We start from the raw sequence: 18,814 nt of genomic DNA on the forward strand, positions 1-18,814 counted from the left end.
AAACTTAAAAGAGCTTTAACAACACGCTTTTTATGGGATTAAGCTAACAGCATTCTTCAATTTAAAGAACAAGACGTCAAAGCAAATATATGACTAGAATAAAAGTGAGCACTCTAGCTGTATATTTGAGTTCATTTCTCCTCACAAAAATTATAAAATGCAAGAACCAGGCAATAAAACAGACACCCGATATGTTATTACATAGAGCTAACGTGCCATTATTTTGGGTGTTTCCAGGCCTAAAATGGCCCAACTACTACACGCAGGGGGAATCAGATTTAGAAATATTAGCAGTTACATCATATATGTTGAGACCAGTTCGCATCACTTCCGACTCTAGGCATGCCAGTTTTTCCCTTTTTTGACTCTGAGTCCACCTTAAAGGTTGCCCCACAGACCTCGCCTGAGCTGTCCACTCTCGGAACTGCCTTCAACTCGTTGATGGGATGCTCATAACTCCGTAGACCTCCAGAAGAAGTGAAGATGCATCCTGAATGAAAGAAAAAATAAAGCTTTGAATCATAGGAAGGAATAAACAACATTAAGCACCTCTCTTTTCGTTATAAATTTAGAACAACTTTAAAAGTCAGATAAAAGAAAAATTATGGTGAGACTCCCAATCCCATATCCCCAACAGTCTTGAGCCACACTCGGATAAAGAAGGTAGAACAAGGCCTGTGCCTGGTTATTTCTCATACTATTTCCATCTTCCAATTTCATACAACAAAGGGGGGTATATCAGAACCCAAAAATAATTCTTGTCCATGCAAAATACGCATTAAAAGAACTGTCAATTACTTAAAGTTATGCAAAAACCTAAGTACCTTTGGGAAATGGGGCAAAAGATTTTCCACACCCTTGTTTCACAACTTCTCCATCATCAGAGAGCACGAGATGACCTTCAGAATCAGTTCCCCAGAAAAATGGAACACTACCATCAGCATCCTGTATTAGAAATATTGAAATATATAGAATGAGGTAAAATCTAACCTGTATAAGGTGCTAAACAAAAAGAAAACATCGAGAGTAGGTTTGGCAGAACGGATTAGACTGTACAAGAAACTATGCATAAAATTACATGAGATAGAGTACTATATAGATAGTATTAGGATGGATTCAAGTCGATGATATTTATGAGTTTTTCATTCAAGAGAATGATAATTAAACTTCATATCTTACGCGGCCAAAGAAAGGCAGTGCAAATACCCTTTTTTGAATAAAAAACAAAAACATACCATCCACGATGATATTTATGAGTTTTTCATTCAAGAGAATGATAATTAAACTTCATATCTTATGCGGACTAAGAAAGGCAGTGTAAATACCATTTTTTGAATAAAAAACAAAAACATACTATCCACCTAATACTATCAGTATACTACATCTACTTACATTTTATAGTTAATTCCTTGTACAGTCAAATTCGGTGTACCAAACAAAACACAAAGGGATTAAGAATTACTCACAGCTGCAATAAATGTGGTTTTTGAAGAACCATCATAAAGAATGAATGCAAACTTCCCTAGAATATCTCTCACAACTTGATCTGCAGGATAAGGACCTCTATCTCTTAAAGTCCTGTAAGCTTCAATAACAATGATCACTTCGTTTGCCGTCTTGTTTAATCCATACTGCTGCTTAAGATGCGCAACATTCTCGATGTGGCCTTCAAACACACAGAATATGTCGTCGACTACAGCAAAAAGTCTTGAAAAGACAACCAAATGAATAGAAAAATCCAAATATAAATTAGCAACTTAGCAAAACCAGTAACAATCTGAACTACAAGAAGTAACAATTTAATGAAATGACGAGCATATGAAGTAACATTTGTGCCGTCTGCTAATGAATCCATATTGCAGTGGTACAAGCACTTTGTCAGGCCATGACTGTTAGCTTAGCCTATGAAAAATCGATCAATCATTCGAATATCAATCTACATGACAATTATTCTTGAAATTGCATACAGGGTTTATATGTCATGACTCGAATGATTAGTCATTCAACTTCTTTAGTAAGTGAAACATAGGTAATGGCACGAACATTTCAACAACATTCATACCAGTTGTCCAAAAATTCATCTATTTACCCCCTATATCCATTCCTTATTTCGTGGGATGGATAAGGATATAACTCTGCAGTCCTAAGTAAAGACACGTGTACAAAGATCTTGATACCACATAAGCAATGTACGACTCTATATGAGACTCAAGATTTTGGGCCTCCTGGATTGAATATACATTTTTCAATTTCATATTTATATTCTCTGTGGATTCCCCACCCTTTTTTTCACTTCATCAGGCAGCCAGAAAGCACATTCCAGCACCGCGTTTGTTCAGGAATCATCAAAACTCGCTGACAAAACCTCCTCATAACAATTGTTCACAAATTATAATTTTGACAGTTTTCGTAAAGGACACCCGAAATTTTTCAAGTTTGTTGCATCTCTTCAAGTACATATCATTCTATCTAGATCAGTAACGTTAAGACAGAGGTGATTAGATAGAAAGATACTGAAAAAGAGTTAAACAAGATAAAAAGCTTAACAATCAAGAAATTGGCCTATCTTGAAACTGTATTTCCCTAAATAGCAGTAATTAAACGAAGCAAGCACGCCGAATATTGGTTCTTTTCTCAGAATTAGAAATGAGAAAAACAAAAAAATAAAAATTATTACCAACCAACAATTTCCTAATTTGTTTCAAAAATAAAATAAAATAAATAAATAAATCAAGATCCATCATCCATGACTCCCCATTATTTTCAGCATCCAAAAACACACTCAATCTCCAATTAAGATATGTATACAAACAGATAATACCCAGATACACCATAATCATCAAAAACCAAAAACAAACAATATCCAGATCAGATCAAGAAGGACAAAATAAACACAAGTAAGCAGCAATTACCTTGGAAGAAGAGGGTTTTGCTTATCAGAAGAGTATGACATGAATCCAGATGAACCAAGATTAATAATGACAGAACCAGGGTGCATGGACGAGAAATGGCTAGCCAAAGAACCATCTTTGAGTGCAAACGCCGATCCTGCGATATGTGGGCTCTGCAGGGCCTCGGGGCTCTTCGCTACAGTCTTATCAAACACTGCCAGCATTTTCTTCCCCTTGGATTTTCTTGATTGCAAATGAAAAGAGAAGATGGGATCAGCAAATTGTGGGTAGTTTCTTGACTTTTTGTTGTTTCGTTTCTCTGTTATAAGTAGACAATAAGGAACGGATTTATTTATATAATACGAAGATTAGAGAAGATTTATCAAGTCGGTTGAACAAGTTTCTCGAGCAATAATTGAATTCCACAAATGCCCTTTTGATATATGGATAAGATGGAAAAATAAGAATAATACTATTGCAGTCGTTCAACGTGACATACTTAATTGATAATAATCTCTGAACTTTTATTAATCCTTCTTTGAACTTGCAAAAATTTTGAATGAAAACTTAAATTTGAAATGTATTATAAATTTATTCGCCCATTATATGTTATCTGAACTATTTCTCTCTCTATTTAAAATTTCACGTGAATCCAAATTGAATGGATCCAAGTCATGCAATAGCAAAAATCAAAATAATGTTCCGTTTGGACGTGATTTTTCATCGCAAAATGTTGATTTATTTTTTTATTGTTATTTCACATATTTCATCCATAATTTTTGACTTCTTTTTTATAATTGACCTCTATTTTTTTCTTAACAATCAAAAAATCAATTTCCAAAATTACTATCAAATTGTTAGATTGGGAGAATGATAGTAATATTATATTATCGTGAAGAAGAATAATAAAAATTGTAACGTGTCTCCTGTAAGCTCATTCTAGCACCGACCTTCCACGTGTTTATCTGGAATTGGGCCACGGGCTCGAAGCCCAACTAAATGGTCCCAGATCCACGTGTTTCGCTTGATTGGGGCTGTGGAGCACGGAACCCAATACGATTTTTAAAATAGTGGAAAGGATAGCAAATTTGTAACAAGTGGAAATTACATCTAGGGTTGTGCAAAATCCAACGCAAACCGCTCAACTCGATCAATTCAAAGTAACACGATCAATTTGGGTTTGTTTTTTAAGTTTAATTGGATTGGATTGAAAAATATATCTGAGGTTGGATTGGATTGAGTTTCGGTTTATGATTTAAAATTCAACCCAACCCAACCCAATAACTTAAAAAAATTAATATCTAAAATGAAAAAAAAAATTAAATAAACACAATTGTAAAGATATGAGAAGGACTTATAATTTATAAACGTCCATTTTTTAATATAGATTGATTCCCATGAACACAATGTACAAATGAAATATTATTTGATAATAAAGTAAAAATTAAGAAGATGATGATGAAATGAATAAATCTAAAAAAAATTGTTAAAAAAGAATATTTTATAAATTTTAAACTTATTTATACATCATTTTTCAAAAAAAATTCCTTATATAGGTAATTAAAGAGAGAGAGAGACTTTCGAGTAATTTCAAACTTTAAAAATTTATCAAAATTTAACAAAAATATAATCGGATCCAACTTTAATTGGGCAGAAGCCCAAACCGACCGACCGAATCCGAACTTGGTCGGGTTGAGTTGAGTTGGGTTTAAATCATTATTTGGATTGGATTGGATTGACTTTAAATAAAATCGATCATGTTGGGTTGGGTTGGGTTTGGGTTGGAGAAAAAATCGATCCAACCCATACCCAACCCTTATTACACCATAAATTTTCTTGTTAAATACATGTATGCATATTTTATAATTAGCCATTATTTAAACCAAAAATATTGCATTTTTTATAGTAAAAATAATAACTACAAAACTACATCCAGGGCCGGTCCGAGAATTTTGAGGAGCTAGGCGAATCATCATTATGACGCCTTTGAACGTAATTTTTTTACAAACGTAAAAATACTTTAAATGTTTAAATAAATAATATATTTATATTTTAGAAGAAGATTGGGTACAATCTATAAGATAGAATTGCAAAAAACCTAAAAAAATCCGACAACTCTAGAGACAAGGTTAACATAATATTTAGCGAAATTGTCCCGTTTGTGGAAAAAAAAATATAAATTGTCATGTAAATAGTTATCTTCAAAATTATTAATTAAAAAAACTTGAATGAAGTGTAATTTACAAATCATGAAATAGTTTTTATGAACCATAATTTGAAATCCTTTGAATATTGTAAGGATGACTCGTAAAGAGAAAAATGATTTTCAGTTATAAAAAGTACAAAAATTAGGGTCTAGATTGCAAAATAGTGAGAAATATATAATTTTTAGATGATAATGTGATGACTTATGATTATTTAGTGATTAAAAACGTAACTAGATTCTTATGATTTTGATTCAATAACATTTTAATAAATTCAAGATTTTGAGGGATTAAAGTGAAAATAAGTTTTAAGGTCAATAATGTATTTGTACCAAATGTGTATTTATTGGAGTATCAAAATTATTCTATCAACATTGGACTCATTCCGAAACTCGTGATAAATGACACATTATAGACTCGAGAAAATGTTAATTTTGATAAAGCAAATTCAAGTTATAACTCATTAAAATAACAACTTGATATGTAATATTAGTTTTTAAATTAAATCAGATTACCCTAACAACCTTGAGCTCGTTTGGTAACTCAAAATTAATCATGTTTATTAAATTTGAGAAATATTAATTTGAATAAGATTGTACTAAGTTTAAATCAACAAAAAAATACTGTAGTCAAATTAATTTTTATATCTATCCTTTAAATTTAATTGGAATTCTTAAGTGAATTGTTTTTCATTTTTTAGACCCCCATATGATTTGAGGCCTTAGGCCATTGCGTTGTTAGCCTTACCCCAGGGCCGGTGACTGCTTCTCTTATCAATTAATTGGTTCAATAGCTATAATCGCTCCACCAAATCTTTTGATAGAAAACGATGTAAAATGAAAATCATAATGTTATAGAATGTTTTTGTTATGGATGATTACTCCAATCTCTCTAGTATGTATGAAGAGACTCTCTCTCTCTCTCTCTCTCACACATGATTGTTTCTTACAGTACTTCAACTGTAATTTTGTGTTATAAATGCATATCTTTGAAATTTCATAAACCTGATCTTTATAGCGAAATATCTTCATAATGTTATTTAATTAATTCTTCCATGATTTTTTTTCTAGTTGTTCCTTCCATTTTTGTTGATCTGTTAGGAATCTTTTTGAAGATTTATTATTGGTTTCTTCCTTGCTACAATCCCAAGGTACGTTGCAGCATTATTTCAAGATCGTACCTGACAACTCAACTATACAAGCATGTATGTGAGAAGGTTATTGAAAGTTATGAGACCGACTTTGATCTTGTATCATGGGGCATAAGGAGGAAATGGAAGCTAAATGGTATCATAATTGTGTAGCTGTACTAAATTTCAACTTCATATATATATATTTTTATCGAGAATATTTAGTCTTGATGTTTTTACCCCATCCTTGCACTATTTAAGTTTTTGGTTTGGGAATTTTTTAATTTTTGCATGGTTTGGATGACACGTTGATCTCATTTTGTAAAAATCCTAGTATGCTGTTTTGTCAATTTTAATCATATTTGTCATTTCCTAAAATATATTGTTACTTATATTGTCATACTACAAATTATTCTGAAGTGTTGATTCCAATTTTTCCTTTATTTTTTTCAGTTATGCTACAATCAATGTAATATTACCTACTTCATACTTATGTTTTTGAGGCATATAATAACAGGTTAGTGTGTCGCAGAATCAGCGCGAAACAAATCAATGAGTCACTTTGTTACGTTCGAATTGCTTATCATTTCCAAAAGATGAACACATCACTGTTAGGTGCTCGACTTTTCAAAATGTAATGAATCATTCATATTTTAAATTCTGTGAAAATTTGAAATCAAAAGTCAAGCATTTCATGTATTTTCACATGGAATCAGGTTTCATTTCAAATGGCAATATAAGTGTATATATGTTAAATTACAGCAGCTAGAGTAAATATCCCTTGAAAATTCCTTTGCTAATGGACAAGAATCACATTCAATTCAAAAGGACCCAAAAAAATTGGGTTTCATAAACAGAGATACAATGGAGAAGCTTGAGCGATTTGTATTTTTTTTTTTTTTCTCCCATGTTTGATTGCCAGTGTTCTGGATTTATTTGGCCTGAATCAAGGTTACTCAAAAATATGATGACATTTTAACAGCGTGGAAAAAAAAAACAAATGGAAAAAATATGATGAACCTAGTTGAATTGATGTACTTATCAATCTTTGCACCATCTTTAATACTAAGAAAAATTTCCTCGTATCAGATTAGGGAAGGCAATGTCTATGTTAAATCAGCCTGATAATCCCAACTCCACCTTATTCATCGATGATGGAGTCCTGATAAAAACTTCCTACACAATACACAATTTTTCCTTTCACTTTATTCTGATTTAGTGTCCTATATTCGTAGGCATTGTGATAAAAAAAAAAAAAAAATGTATATTAGTGTAATATCCAAAGTTGCAGTATTCATAATTAATAATTACAAATGGAAAAGGTTACCTTTAATCATTTTGGAAAAAATTTCTTGTACATGTTTCAACGAAATCACTTGTTGGATGTAACACTCGATGAATATCTTTTGAAACCAATTCGCCACAGTCGTCGGTGATGAGTAATCTCAACTTAAGTGTTAATAGTATCTTCAATTTGATTTTGAAATCTCCATATATTCAACAATAGGATTTACTGCATCTCCTCCTTTTCATTGTCATTAAAAATTTTCAGTCACATATCCAAAAAGGAAAGTGCATGATACAGTACTTTTGGGATTCTAATGGATTTATGGAGTAATTTCGGTTATTAATTGGGTTTAATAGTATAAAATGAATTAGTAAATATTAATAAAGTATATATGAATTTGTCCCTTGCAAAAAAAAAAAAAAAAAAAAAAAAAAAAAAAAAAACCTATTTGTGTTTGGAAAATTGAAACATATTGGTAGCTTTTAATATTTTTCTTTGGATTAATAGTAGAAAACCCCTAGAAACATTCTCATGTGCGATATATTCATATATCTATTAAAAAGCATAGAAAATTCCCTTGTTTGGCATCTTTTGTGCGAAATATCCCTCATTGTCATGATTCGACAAATTTGCTGTTAAAAATAGTAAAAAAAAAAAATTAAAACAAAAAATAAATAATTGCAATGACAGTACCCAAACTTTTTTTTTGTGCAAATTATACCTAATCTTTTTATATTTGCCACACATAATCACAAATCTTTAAAACTTATTCCAAAGAAACACCTAAATAATTCTCCTCTAAAAGCAATGCCCTAAAAAGTCAACGGAGAAATGGAGAAAATATGCCTGCACCAAAAATCTCATAATCCACCATTTAAAGGATATTGGAGTTTATTGGCTCCTACCTTCAAATCCCATTTAAATTCCTTATTTAAAATCTCCTAAGCTTCATGTGTTTTGACTGCCATCATCAGATAACATTGAAAGAGCATTTGCACATCTTTGCATATTTCATTTAACTTTTAAGCCTTTTCTTCTCGACCTCTAACTCTGAGAACCCTTCGTCATTATCGAATTCTTAATAGTTACTTTCCACAATATCTCAAAGCTCTTAGATAAAAATGAACTCTTCATCTTTACAAACTAAAAATCATAGTTTGGTTTCCAAATATTTCAATTAGCGCTGGCACCAACTTATGTGGTTTTTGGTTACAGCTTAAATATGCTGCATTAACCTAATCTTTAATGTAAAGAACTAATGCAACATCGATCTTAAAGAACAGAGGGTAAAAAGAGAGAGAAGAGGAAAGTAAGTCTCTAACTTTCTTTAATAATTTCATAAACATGTAACAATACATTTCTATTCATATAAAAACTACACCGTTTTAGAAAACAGGCGAGCTGCTTAACTTTTTAATCGGTCTTAGAAAATATCGCTTAACTACATTATCTAATAAACCTAATTAAGTCGTGACTACAAATACAAGTTAAATTTCTTTTACATATTTAATACATTAAACGACGTTGAATTAACTAGGACAACTCCAAAAGCTACCATGGATTGGGTTCACCTATTCTTGGCAATGCGAAAAGTTGTCGAGCATTTTTCTTAACTGGATCGGGTTCATTGCTCTTAGATAATGCAAGCCAAGCTGCATATCTTGATGTAATTGATGATACTTGTGAATTGTATTACCAAAAAGGCAAAAATAATAATAATAATAATAATTAAAGTACTATCAATCAATTAATAAAATATGGTCTGAGCCTGCAAGAGCAAGAAATGTTGGGCATGCCAACACAAACTTATGACTGGTTCATGCACAGCATGTGCAGTTCTATCCTGTTAAACAGCCAGACATGTAAAAATCTTTTGTGAACCTATTCAATTCCTTTTGTAAGAAATTATGTAAATAACCAGCTAATGGAAGAGAAAGACTCAACTTTTGCCCATTCTTGCATTAGAAGCAAAAAGTTTCTTTGCAGATGTTGTGGGTGTGCATGTATAGGACATACGCCTTTAATATTTGCCTAAATTATTGTATGTACACAATATGCATATCTGATATAACACGAGAAATTCCATTCAAGACTCTGACATGAACCATCCCGAGTAACATTAGCAGACAAAAAAATGTGACATCTGACACCATATTGTAATTACAAATGATTCGATATGATTTTCTACAAAATTTTTTTTACATATATCTATGTAATGTGGTGTAGAGTACCCACCCGTGTCAATTTCTGGTACATACTCTTTTGTTTGAAAGTCATTCCAGCTGATTTTCAATCATCTTATTACCACCAAATCCTTCGTTCCATTAGTCAAAACACTTAAGTAATCTTAATGACTTAGATCAAGCATAATTTATATTGTTTATTAATAAACTAGTGAACTGTAAAATAATTACACCAAGTGTCGGAAAACCCATCAGGCATTACTATAACTGGTATTTTAGGCACTCAGAGAAAAGATTAACTCTTGAGTTTGAATAAATGACATGAAAAGATAGAATTTAATGTCTCAGAGAACATAAAGATCCCTGATTACAGATTAAATTCTTGAGAAATTCAGATAACTACATCAGAAGGAAATGGGAAATAGAAAATCACCAAAGTTTATGCGGTTTTCGACCAAGTCATTGTAGTTTACAAATGTTTAGAAACATAAGTACCGTATCGATGTATCTAAATAGACGGTATAACTTCTTCTTCCTTGATTGCGTCTAATGTTATCCAATGCGCCCAACTATCATGCAATAAACCCAGTCGAATTTCTATCTAGGGCTAGATACCAAGAAACCAAGCTGCCGAGCTAAAACATTTACTTCTTCTTCAACTTCTCCCTCATCAACAAATGTCCCAATCTCATCATCAATACTCTCATTTATAAAGTCTTCCAAAAATCCTACATCAAATGACTTATCTGCATTTTCTTGATTTTCTGTGTCATCATTTTTCTGTAAACGTTCTTCCTCCATATGCATTGAGATTCCACTTGGTTCTCCAATAATATCACCATATTCTTGAGATTTAACATAAATGTTTCCTTCCCCTATCTTGACTATTTCTTCGAATTCAACATTGTCAACATAAGTATTCGTTTCTTCACCAACCTCGGCTCGACCATGATCAATTCTCTTCCTCCTCTTCTTACTAATCGCTTCCTCTAGTTCTTTCCTTCTATTCTTCTGTTGGACTATCTGTTGTAAAAAATTAGGATTTTGAATTGCCTTTGCCAAGAAACTCACCATCTGTTGTTGTTTCATTTCTGTCCCTTTAAGCTTTTGTTCCATTGTTTTAAGGTATGCATTATTATTCTGCTGCTGTTGTCTGAGTTTCACCAATTCCACAGTTAAAACCTGTTTATCGCGTCTTAACTGATCGATTTCTGCATCCAATCCAAACTTTCCCACTTCAACATATGAGTCGAGACCTTGATGCGAAGCTTGAGGATTCGACGATGTTTTTCTCCTCCTTATGTTTTTCAAAAGATGTCTTTGCCCCCTCAAAAACCCTTCATTAGCAAACTCCCATTTGTCTGGATCAACCTTCCTAAATCCCTGAACAATTTACATTCACAAGCATATAGAAACAAACCGAAATGCTTTATTTTTTATTTTTTATTTATTTATTAATTTTTTTTTTTGTTAATACTATAAAATGAATATACTTGAAATAGAAATATATATAAGATAACGAAAGAGTGAGAATGTCCTAACTTATTCTTAATATAGACTATGCCATTCTAGACAAATTCATAACTAAATCATAACACAAACTATCATTCGATATATTATATTAGTCGAGTTGACTCAGACAAATAATTGAAATTATATAGAAAAAATCTATTTATAGGGTACAAATTAATAACTTGAAAAGGAAATATTGTAGACTAATTACATAATAAAAAAAGATCATATACTAATTACGTAATCAAACTATCATCCATAATCATCACATAAACTCTGAAAAATATCACGAAAGTCATAATTAAATTATACCACAAATTACCTTCCACTCAAATAGAAATATGGAAGTTAAGGGAAGAGACATAATATAACACCAACATTAATCCATCTATTTTATATTTGTATGAGTCAAGTCAACTGATTAATTACTATCTATACAAATACTCAAAAAATAAAGAAGATATATAGAAAGACTTTGTTTATAAGGTTACAATTTACAAATAGCTCGAAAATGAAAACATTATACACTAATTACAAAATCAAACTATTAGTGAATATATAATCACATAAATTATGAAAAATATCACGAGATCACAAAATCTTTTCTTATTTTCGACATGGTCGAAAGCTTAGTTTAATCTGAGATCTATATAGAAAGGATGAAGAAAGCAAATCTTGATATGGCTGTGGAGATTACTCGAGAAATAATGAATAGTATGAAATGCAGATACTGAAGAATAGTGTAGACATTTCAGACTTTCCCTTTAAAGCCATTGAACAGACAAAAAATCTACAGTGTGAAATACATTAAACAACACCAACTTTCCATTTTCAAACAAAAAAATAAAGTATAGTAGTCCCACAAAAAATAAAAACAAGATTTAAAAATAACTAAATTCTAGTTCCTTCACGAACATGTATATATTTTAAATAAACCAAATCTAGGGCACCCCATTTCCACTACAATACTCAAAAATCATCGAAGTTAAATTTATGAAAATCCCAACTCATATTGGACAATACAATAAACAAGATTTTAACAAAGAGAAAACTTACATAAGTATTAAGCTGTCGGACGAAGCTTGAGAAATTATTATGTTTGAAGTACCTAGGAAGAAGATTCATGGCAAAGGCCTGTGGATCCAAAACAATGAAACTGTTGTTACCTCTACTCCAAGAAACGACATCGTCCGTGTTCGGATCATCGACAAGTTCATAAGTCTTTTTGAGGAAAGGCGGAGGGCCTGTTTCATGGAGCCCCTCCAATGGCTGAGGAAAACCCATTAATGGTTCACCAGAATGCAGTGAGCTCGATCCATGAAATTCTTCCTCGATGGATTGTAAAGGATTCATTTTTTCCTTTTCTTTTTTTGTTCGTGAATATAATTTCAAATATATAGAATAAAATGGGAAATACTACGAAAGTGGCATAGTTTTTCTGGACGAATAATGTGGTGTTGGAATCGGGGAATATATGTTTTTTTAGGTAAAAATCGAGTTACGGGGGAGAAAAAATATGCTGTTATGAACTGGTTGGGCGAGTGTCAAGTCTAGCAAATAGGTTATTGGAATATAAGGAGTTTATATATTATTCTTTATTACAAAAGTTGGAAATTTAAATGTTGAACCCCGCCCCGCCTTGCCTTGCCTTGCCTCTAGAGGTTAATTGCGGAATGTGCTTTAACAGGCCAGAGAACAAAAGTTGCATGTACACCGATACCCACAAAAAGTCTCAATTCATGTTTCAGGAATCGAATCCTCACACTGCGACTATCAGCAAGGCTGGGTATACCTCACTTTTGTCATTTGCATCACTGGGATATGTCTCGAGGTCTACAACAGTTGGAAACTTGAACAGGTGTTAGGTTGATGAAGCAAGCAAAGCACGAAAAGGTCCTCCGATTTTTTCAAGTACCCCCTAACTCAACCAGGGTTGGGATGGGCCGAGGAGAAGGGGAGGTTCCTTTCTCCTATTAATTTGGCAAGGACCAATTAATTCAGTCTGTGTTCCCGTTTTTAAATCCTCCCAACTCATCCACGTACCAAAAGTGGGGTGAGAGCCGAGAGAAGGTGGAAGAGAGCTTCATTACTTGTATTTAGCCCTCGTTTGTGGAAATGAAAATGGGTGAAATTGAAAAACAAAAAAAAAACAAAAAAAGGTTTTCAATTTATAGAAATTGTGTGGTTGAAAATAGGAGAGAGAGAAATGAAATGTAATGGAATGGAAATTAATTAGGACCAAATCGGAGGGGGGGGGGGCTTAGTTTGACATGACTGATTGATTCGGTATGTTATATATTCCATTTTTAAATAAAAAATGATACTTGTGTGTGTTTGATTGGCTTTATTTTTCATGAAAAATATTATTTTTTCACCAAAATTCCTACCTTTGAAGTGTTTGATTGACAATTTTTTTTATGGAAAACATTTTTTAACTATTGGTTACGTGATCATATTTTTCTCAAAAATAAGGAAAACATTTTTTTTGGGGGAGAAGTTGTTTTTATTTTTAGGTAATCTATTATCCCTCTCTCTCTCATCTATCATCCCTCTCTCTCATCTACCTACTAATGAAAAAATGACAAGTATAATATTTTTTAGATTAAAAACTAAATAAATCACACACATTTAATTAATAATTTTCATACAAATAAGTTATAGGTCATTCAATTGCCTAGAATTTATTTTCTTTCTATACAAATTTCATACTTGTAATCAAACGCGCCCGCATAGAGGAAATGCACAAAAAATTTTACAAGTGATAAGATGACATCAACTGACTGACTTTATTAACTATATTTTTTGCCCAAAGTTCAATATATGCCCTGTACATATAACATTGCTCTTTAAAAATACAATTAAACTACTTGTACAAAGTAGTTTAATAAAAATGGTTGACAAAGTATGTGTTCGCAAGAACAAGGCCAATGAATTTTGCTGCTTTCAAAAATTATTTTTGAATTGAATGGTCTTGATTTTGCCAACAATCACTTTGTCAACCTATTTTTGTAAACCTACTTTGTAGGCATAGCATCACTCTTAGAAATATCCTTAATTCACCTCTATACCAAACCAATTGGAGTGGAGTGAGGGGGATGGGGGTGTGGGGAAGAAAGTGAGTGAGTGTCCTTCTCTATTAAGTCTCTGTTTGATGCTCATTAAAAAGAAATTTTTTGAGGAAAATAAGTTTTGAAATAAATATTTTTGGGAGAATGTATGGTTAAAAATGTAAGAAAAATTTTGTATTTACATGAAAAATATTTTATTTTGAAAATGAATTTTAGAACAAACAAAAAAATTGAGAGAATAGTAGACAAATAGAGGCTAAATTCAACATTAGTTGATCTATTTAACTTATTATTTAGTGGTAGCAATTGCCTCAGTTATTAATTGGATTGACTTGTTTGACAATAAATTTGTGTTTGAAAAGGCTTTGTAAATTTTGTCCTTTAGATGACCATACTAGAATATAATATATTAATGGATATGAGAATTTCATGGACCACAAAATTTGAGACTTTTAGGAGATACAATTGATAAATCCCCTTTTAATAATGAACTTAAGCACTCGATCGGCTCCCCATTTTACCAAATTAAATCTAGTGAAATAGTATTTTTTTTTTTTAAATAAGTCGTTGAAAAATATGAAAAGTTTTCGATTTACGTGTAATATTATTTTATGAAAAATTATGTGATTGAATAGATGAGAGACAAAAATAAAATTTAATTTAATAAAGGCCATATGACAGCTAAAGACGTAGTATTTGCAGCAATGATTGTGTGTGGCTGTCTGCATGGAAATCTAAAGAAATTAGGACCACCCTACATGGAAAGGGTTATTTTTGTCAGATATTTTACAGCTACTCACATTGGTGAGGCCCGCGTTAATATATATATATATATATACACATGTGGGGCCCTCGCTACAGTGGCGGTCCCGGTATAAACCCTGTAGAAAAATCCAAGAAATTATATACAAAGTATCTGGGCTTAGGAAAAAGTTAAAAGAAATATCTAGACAACTAAATATTATAATATACCTTAAAATAATAGTTCCAATTTGAATGTTTTCACACTTTATCATAAACATAAAGGTCCACTCTCTTGATTGTTGTCATGGAACTAGATCATCTATGTAAATATTTTTATATGTACAAAACAAAATGCTTCTGTGACAAAGTTAGATGATATCTCTTCTGTAAACTAAGAGGACAGAATAAAAAAATAAAATATTAGTCCTAATATTCACAAACTTTTATAGGCCAAAGTAATGAAAAGATTAGTCCTAATATTCACAAACTTTTATAGGCCAAAGTAATGAAAAGGACTACGTGACAAGATAAAAGAAGTTTAAAATAAAAATAAAGTATTAGGAGAATTCTCCCCCAACAATGCATTACTCGTTGAGTATAAGGGCCATCGAAGTCAGAAGGAGGATGTGAAACCTAGATCGAGCATAAAACGGCCCGTGAAAAGAAGAGTGAGGGTAGTATTTACTCACTCACAACTGCATTTGAGTTGAAAGGTACATAGTAAGTCAATCGACGAAGGACATGGAAATGTACACACACATATATATATACCACTTGGCCCATTCTTTCAGAGACATGTAAGAAAACATTAAACTCTATCGTATTTATAAATTTGTGGACCTGCATGATTTTTAATAAATTCAAGTGTTTCTTGAGTACTTGATTGTCAAAGTTGAAGCTCTCTCCTACCCATTTACTATGGTTGAAGAGACTAGTGGAATTTAATTTGTTTGGCCAACTTCTCTCTTGCTCAATTACCTCAAGTGAACTTCAAATTCTTCGTAGGTTTAGCACATCTGATGTTGGTCAGTGGTGGGAAGTATTGAACAGTGTAAAAAAGGTAATTATATATAGTTAGCTTCCAAAAATGTTGGTGCAAATTAAACATGCATTTTAATGGATTGATACGATTGCGAATAAAATATATTTGTTTGTCATAGTGTTCATGTTGGGAAATTACTAATTTGCCATGTGGGCCTACATATGTAATTAATTATGTACAAATACTATCTTAAAGTTAAGTCTAAAATTAAAGTGGTCTAATAAAGAATAAAATAATTGAGTTTTGGGCATCTAAATAAGGGAAAATTACATAAAATCAGGTATTTAAACTTTCAAATTCATAATTGAGGGGTAACGAAACTTTATGCAAAAATCAGGTACCCACTACAAAACCTAAATTCCCCATCCCCATCTCTAATATCTCCTCCCGGTTTTCTCCTCTCTCAGCAGCAGGCGCCTCTCTCCTCTCTCAATAGTCGTGCCGCCACCGTGGAAGAGAATCTCCGGCACGACGGTGTTACCTTGAATCACGCCTCTCTATTTCGACCGATCGGACAATTTTTCCTATTTTGATCCATCCTTCCTACCCATCCCTCTCTATTTCGACAGATCGATTGGCACCTTGCAGTGCCGTCGCATGATGCAACACTCTTTTAGCGACATACGGTGAGGCAATGGTGAGGGGTGTGAGCGCCGCTTCACCGCTCACAACGGCGACGGCAAGGGGATTTATGATTTGTTGTCGTGAACTTTGATTATTCCAGAACCATAGCCATTTGTGATCTGCAGCCGCGATCGATGTGGTTGGTCTGTGATATGTTGAAGATGCGGTGTATTGTCTTGTGTGTTGGATATGGTCCTGGTGGCTATGATCGTTTTCGGCTGTGGCCGTGTTGGTGGTGGAGATGTTGGTTATGTGTTGTTGGTGTGTTTGGTGGTGGTGGTTGTGGTGGCTTCTGGTGGAGGTGGAGGTGTTCTTGTGGTTTCTGGCGACGATGGAGGTGTTCGTGTTGGCAGTAGTGATGTGGGTGGTGTTGGTGAGGTATGATTTAGGTATTTTTTTTGTGTTTGGTGCTTGCAGTCATGGTGGTTTCGGGCAACGGAGGTGGTTGGTGGTGGCTGCAGTTGTTCTAATTTTTGTTGGTATTTGATTTGATATGGTGGTGAGTTGGTGGTGATGACGACGATGATAATGGGTGAGGGTGGCGATTTTGTTGGTGCTGGTGCTGGTGCTGTGGTGGTGGTGGATGCGATGGTGGTGCCGGGTGAGGATGGATTGAGATTAGGTGTTGGATGTCTGTGTCCAACTATTTGGTCCCCTCTGTGACTGTGACTGTAAATTATGACATTAAAATTCGATCATTTATGAATAAAAAGTAATCTGTGACCATCAAATTTGAAAATATGTGACATGTGACCGCGATTTTGTTGGTGCTGGTGCTGGTGCTGGTGCTGGTGCTGTGGTGGTGGTGGATGCGATGGTGGTGCCGGGTGAGGATGGATTGAGATTAGGTGTTGGATGTCTGTGTCCAACTATTTGGTCCCCTCTGTGACTGTGACCGTAAATTATGACATTAAAATTCGATCATTTATGAATAAAAAGTAATCTGTGACCATCAAATTTGAAAATATGTGACATGTGACCTATAATTTTTTGAATTTGTGACCATTTGTAACCTATAATTTTTTGATCTGTGATCTCGAAATAATCTGTGACCATCAAATTTGAAAATATGTGACATGTAACCTATAATTTTTTGAATTTGTAACCATTTGTAACCTATAATTTTTTGATCTGTGATTTCAAAATAATCTGTGACATATCAAAATTTTGATTTATGATCTCGAAGAAATCCGTGACGAATTAATTTGATGATATGTGACCAATAAATAAATATGTGACTTATAATTGTGAATTTGTGACTATTAATCGTATAACTGTGACTTTATCATCATTATTTAATAAATATTTTTAATTAATCAGTTAAAACCTGATTTTTGCATTAATGAAACTTGTAATCTGAATTTTGCATTATGCATAGTTAAAACCTGATTTGTGAACTCTTCCCTCTAAATAAAGTGTGTGATGGATTATACTTGTAGAGACCAATTCCTTTAAAATCTTATTTTATGATGTATGAAATAAATAAATAAATAAATATATATATATATATATATATAGACACACACACACACAAATACAAGAGAAGGCATATTGAAGAGGAAGATAAAAAATCTACAATCAAGAACATGCAATTTATAATCAAGAAGATGGAATTCAAGAATCAAGAAGTAAAGTCAAGATCAAGAATCAAAAGAGTCAAGATTCAAGATCCAGAATCAACATCCAGTATTAAAAAATTCACAATGAATTAAGGTACATTCCACATTTTATAATTCTCTTGGTGATTTGATATCGAGAATCCTGGCAATTAAGTAATTTGATTTTCAATTTCTTAAGATTTAAAGTTTATATACTGAATTTTGGAATCTTTTAATTTGGACCATAAATATTATCAATAAATTTCAAAATTCAGAATTTTTCAAGAAAGAATTTTAGGGTTGAAAGTTATAATTTGGATTTTTCAATTTAAGATGTGAATTTTAACCCTAAAATTCAAAATTTTGAAATTTTTGGAAAATTTTCGAAAAAGGAATGAACAAGAACAGTCGGAGCACAGCGGCGCTTCATTTGGGCGTGCAGTTCCCGAGGGGCTGACCCCATTGTAGCACTATAGCGCTATAGCCCAGGTTTGCTCCGTATTCTTTTTTTTTTTTTTAAACAAAAGAGAG

The 18,814-nt window shown here is 32.6% G+C and overlaps 2 protein-coding genes across 2 annotated transcripts; both read right to left on the reverse strand.

Annotated features, from left to right (window-relative positions):
• Positions 1-76: 76 nt before the first annotated feature.
• LOC111391485 (stem-specific protein TSJT1-like) lies at positions 77-3,237 on the reverse strand. The gene is made up of 4 exons (XM_023016716.1): positions 2,913-3,237; positions 1,467-1,707; positions 825-945; positions 77-490 (listed from the first exon to the last, which is right to left on the reverse strand). The coding sequence occupies exons 1-4, from the start codon at positions 3,113-3,115 to the stop codon at positions 300-302; spliced, it is 756 nt and encodes a 251-aa protein (XP_022872484.1). The 5' UTR covers positions 3,116-3,237; the 3' UTR covers positions 77-299.
• A 6,748-nt stretch (positions 3,238-9,985) lies between these two features.
• On the reverse strand, positions 9,986-12,965 carry LOC111391480 (heat stress transcription factor A-6b-like). Its single transcript, XM_023016706.1, has 2 exons — positions 12,264-12,965; positions 9,986-11,078 (listed from the first exon to the last, which is right to left on the reverse strand). The coding sequence occupies exons 1-2, from the start codon at positions 12,558-12,560 to the stop codon at positions 10,293-10,295; spliced, it is 1,083 nt and encodes a 360-aa protein (XP_022872474.1). The 5' UTR covers positions 12,561-12,965; the 3' UTR covers positions 9,986-10,292.
• Between the last annotated feature and the right edge of the window lie 5,849 nt (positions 12,966-18,814).

The sequence above is a fragment of the Olea europaea genome, unplaced genomic scaffold (genome assembly GCF_002742605.1).
Source record: "Olea europaea var. sylvestris unplaced genomic scaffold, O_europaea_v1 scaffold797, whole genome shotgun sequence".
Classification (NCBI taxonomy): domain Eukaryota; kingdom Viridiplantae; phylum Streptophyta; class Magnoliopsida; order Lamiales; family Oleaceae; genus Olea; species Olea europaea.

What these genes read in the sequence shown, in the direction of transcription:
- LOC111391485 (XM_023016716.1), bottom strand. Translation starts at nt 3,115, where the DNA reads ATGCTGGCAGTGTTTGATAAGACTGTAGCGAAGAGCCCCGAGGCCCTG. An exon ending in CAAAACCCTCTTCTTCCAAG is followed by an intron (nt 1,708 to 2,912) that starts GTAATTGCTGCT and finishes TGTCTTTTCAAG; the next exon opens with ACTTTTTGCTGTAGTCGACG. An exon ending in AAACCACATTTATTGCAGCT is followed by an intron (nt 946 to 1,466) that starts GTGAGTAATTCT and finishes TTTCTAATACAG; the next exon opens with GATGCTGATGGTAGTGTTCC.
- LOC111391480 (XM_023016706.1), bottom strand. Translation starts at nt 12,560, where the DNA reads ATGAATCCTTTACAATCCATCGAGGAAGAATTTCATGGATCGAGCTCA. An exon ending in TCCGACAGCTTAATACTTAT is followed by an intron (nt 11,079 to 12,263) that starts GTAAGTTTTCTC and finishes TAAATTGTTCAG; the next exon opens with GGATTTAGGAAGGTTGATCC.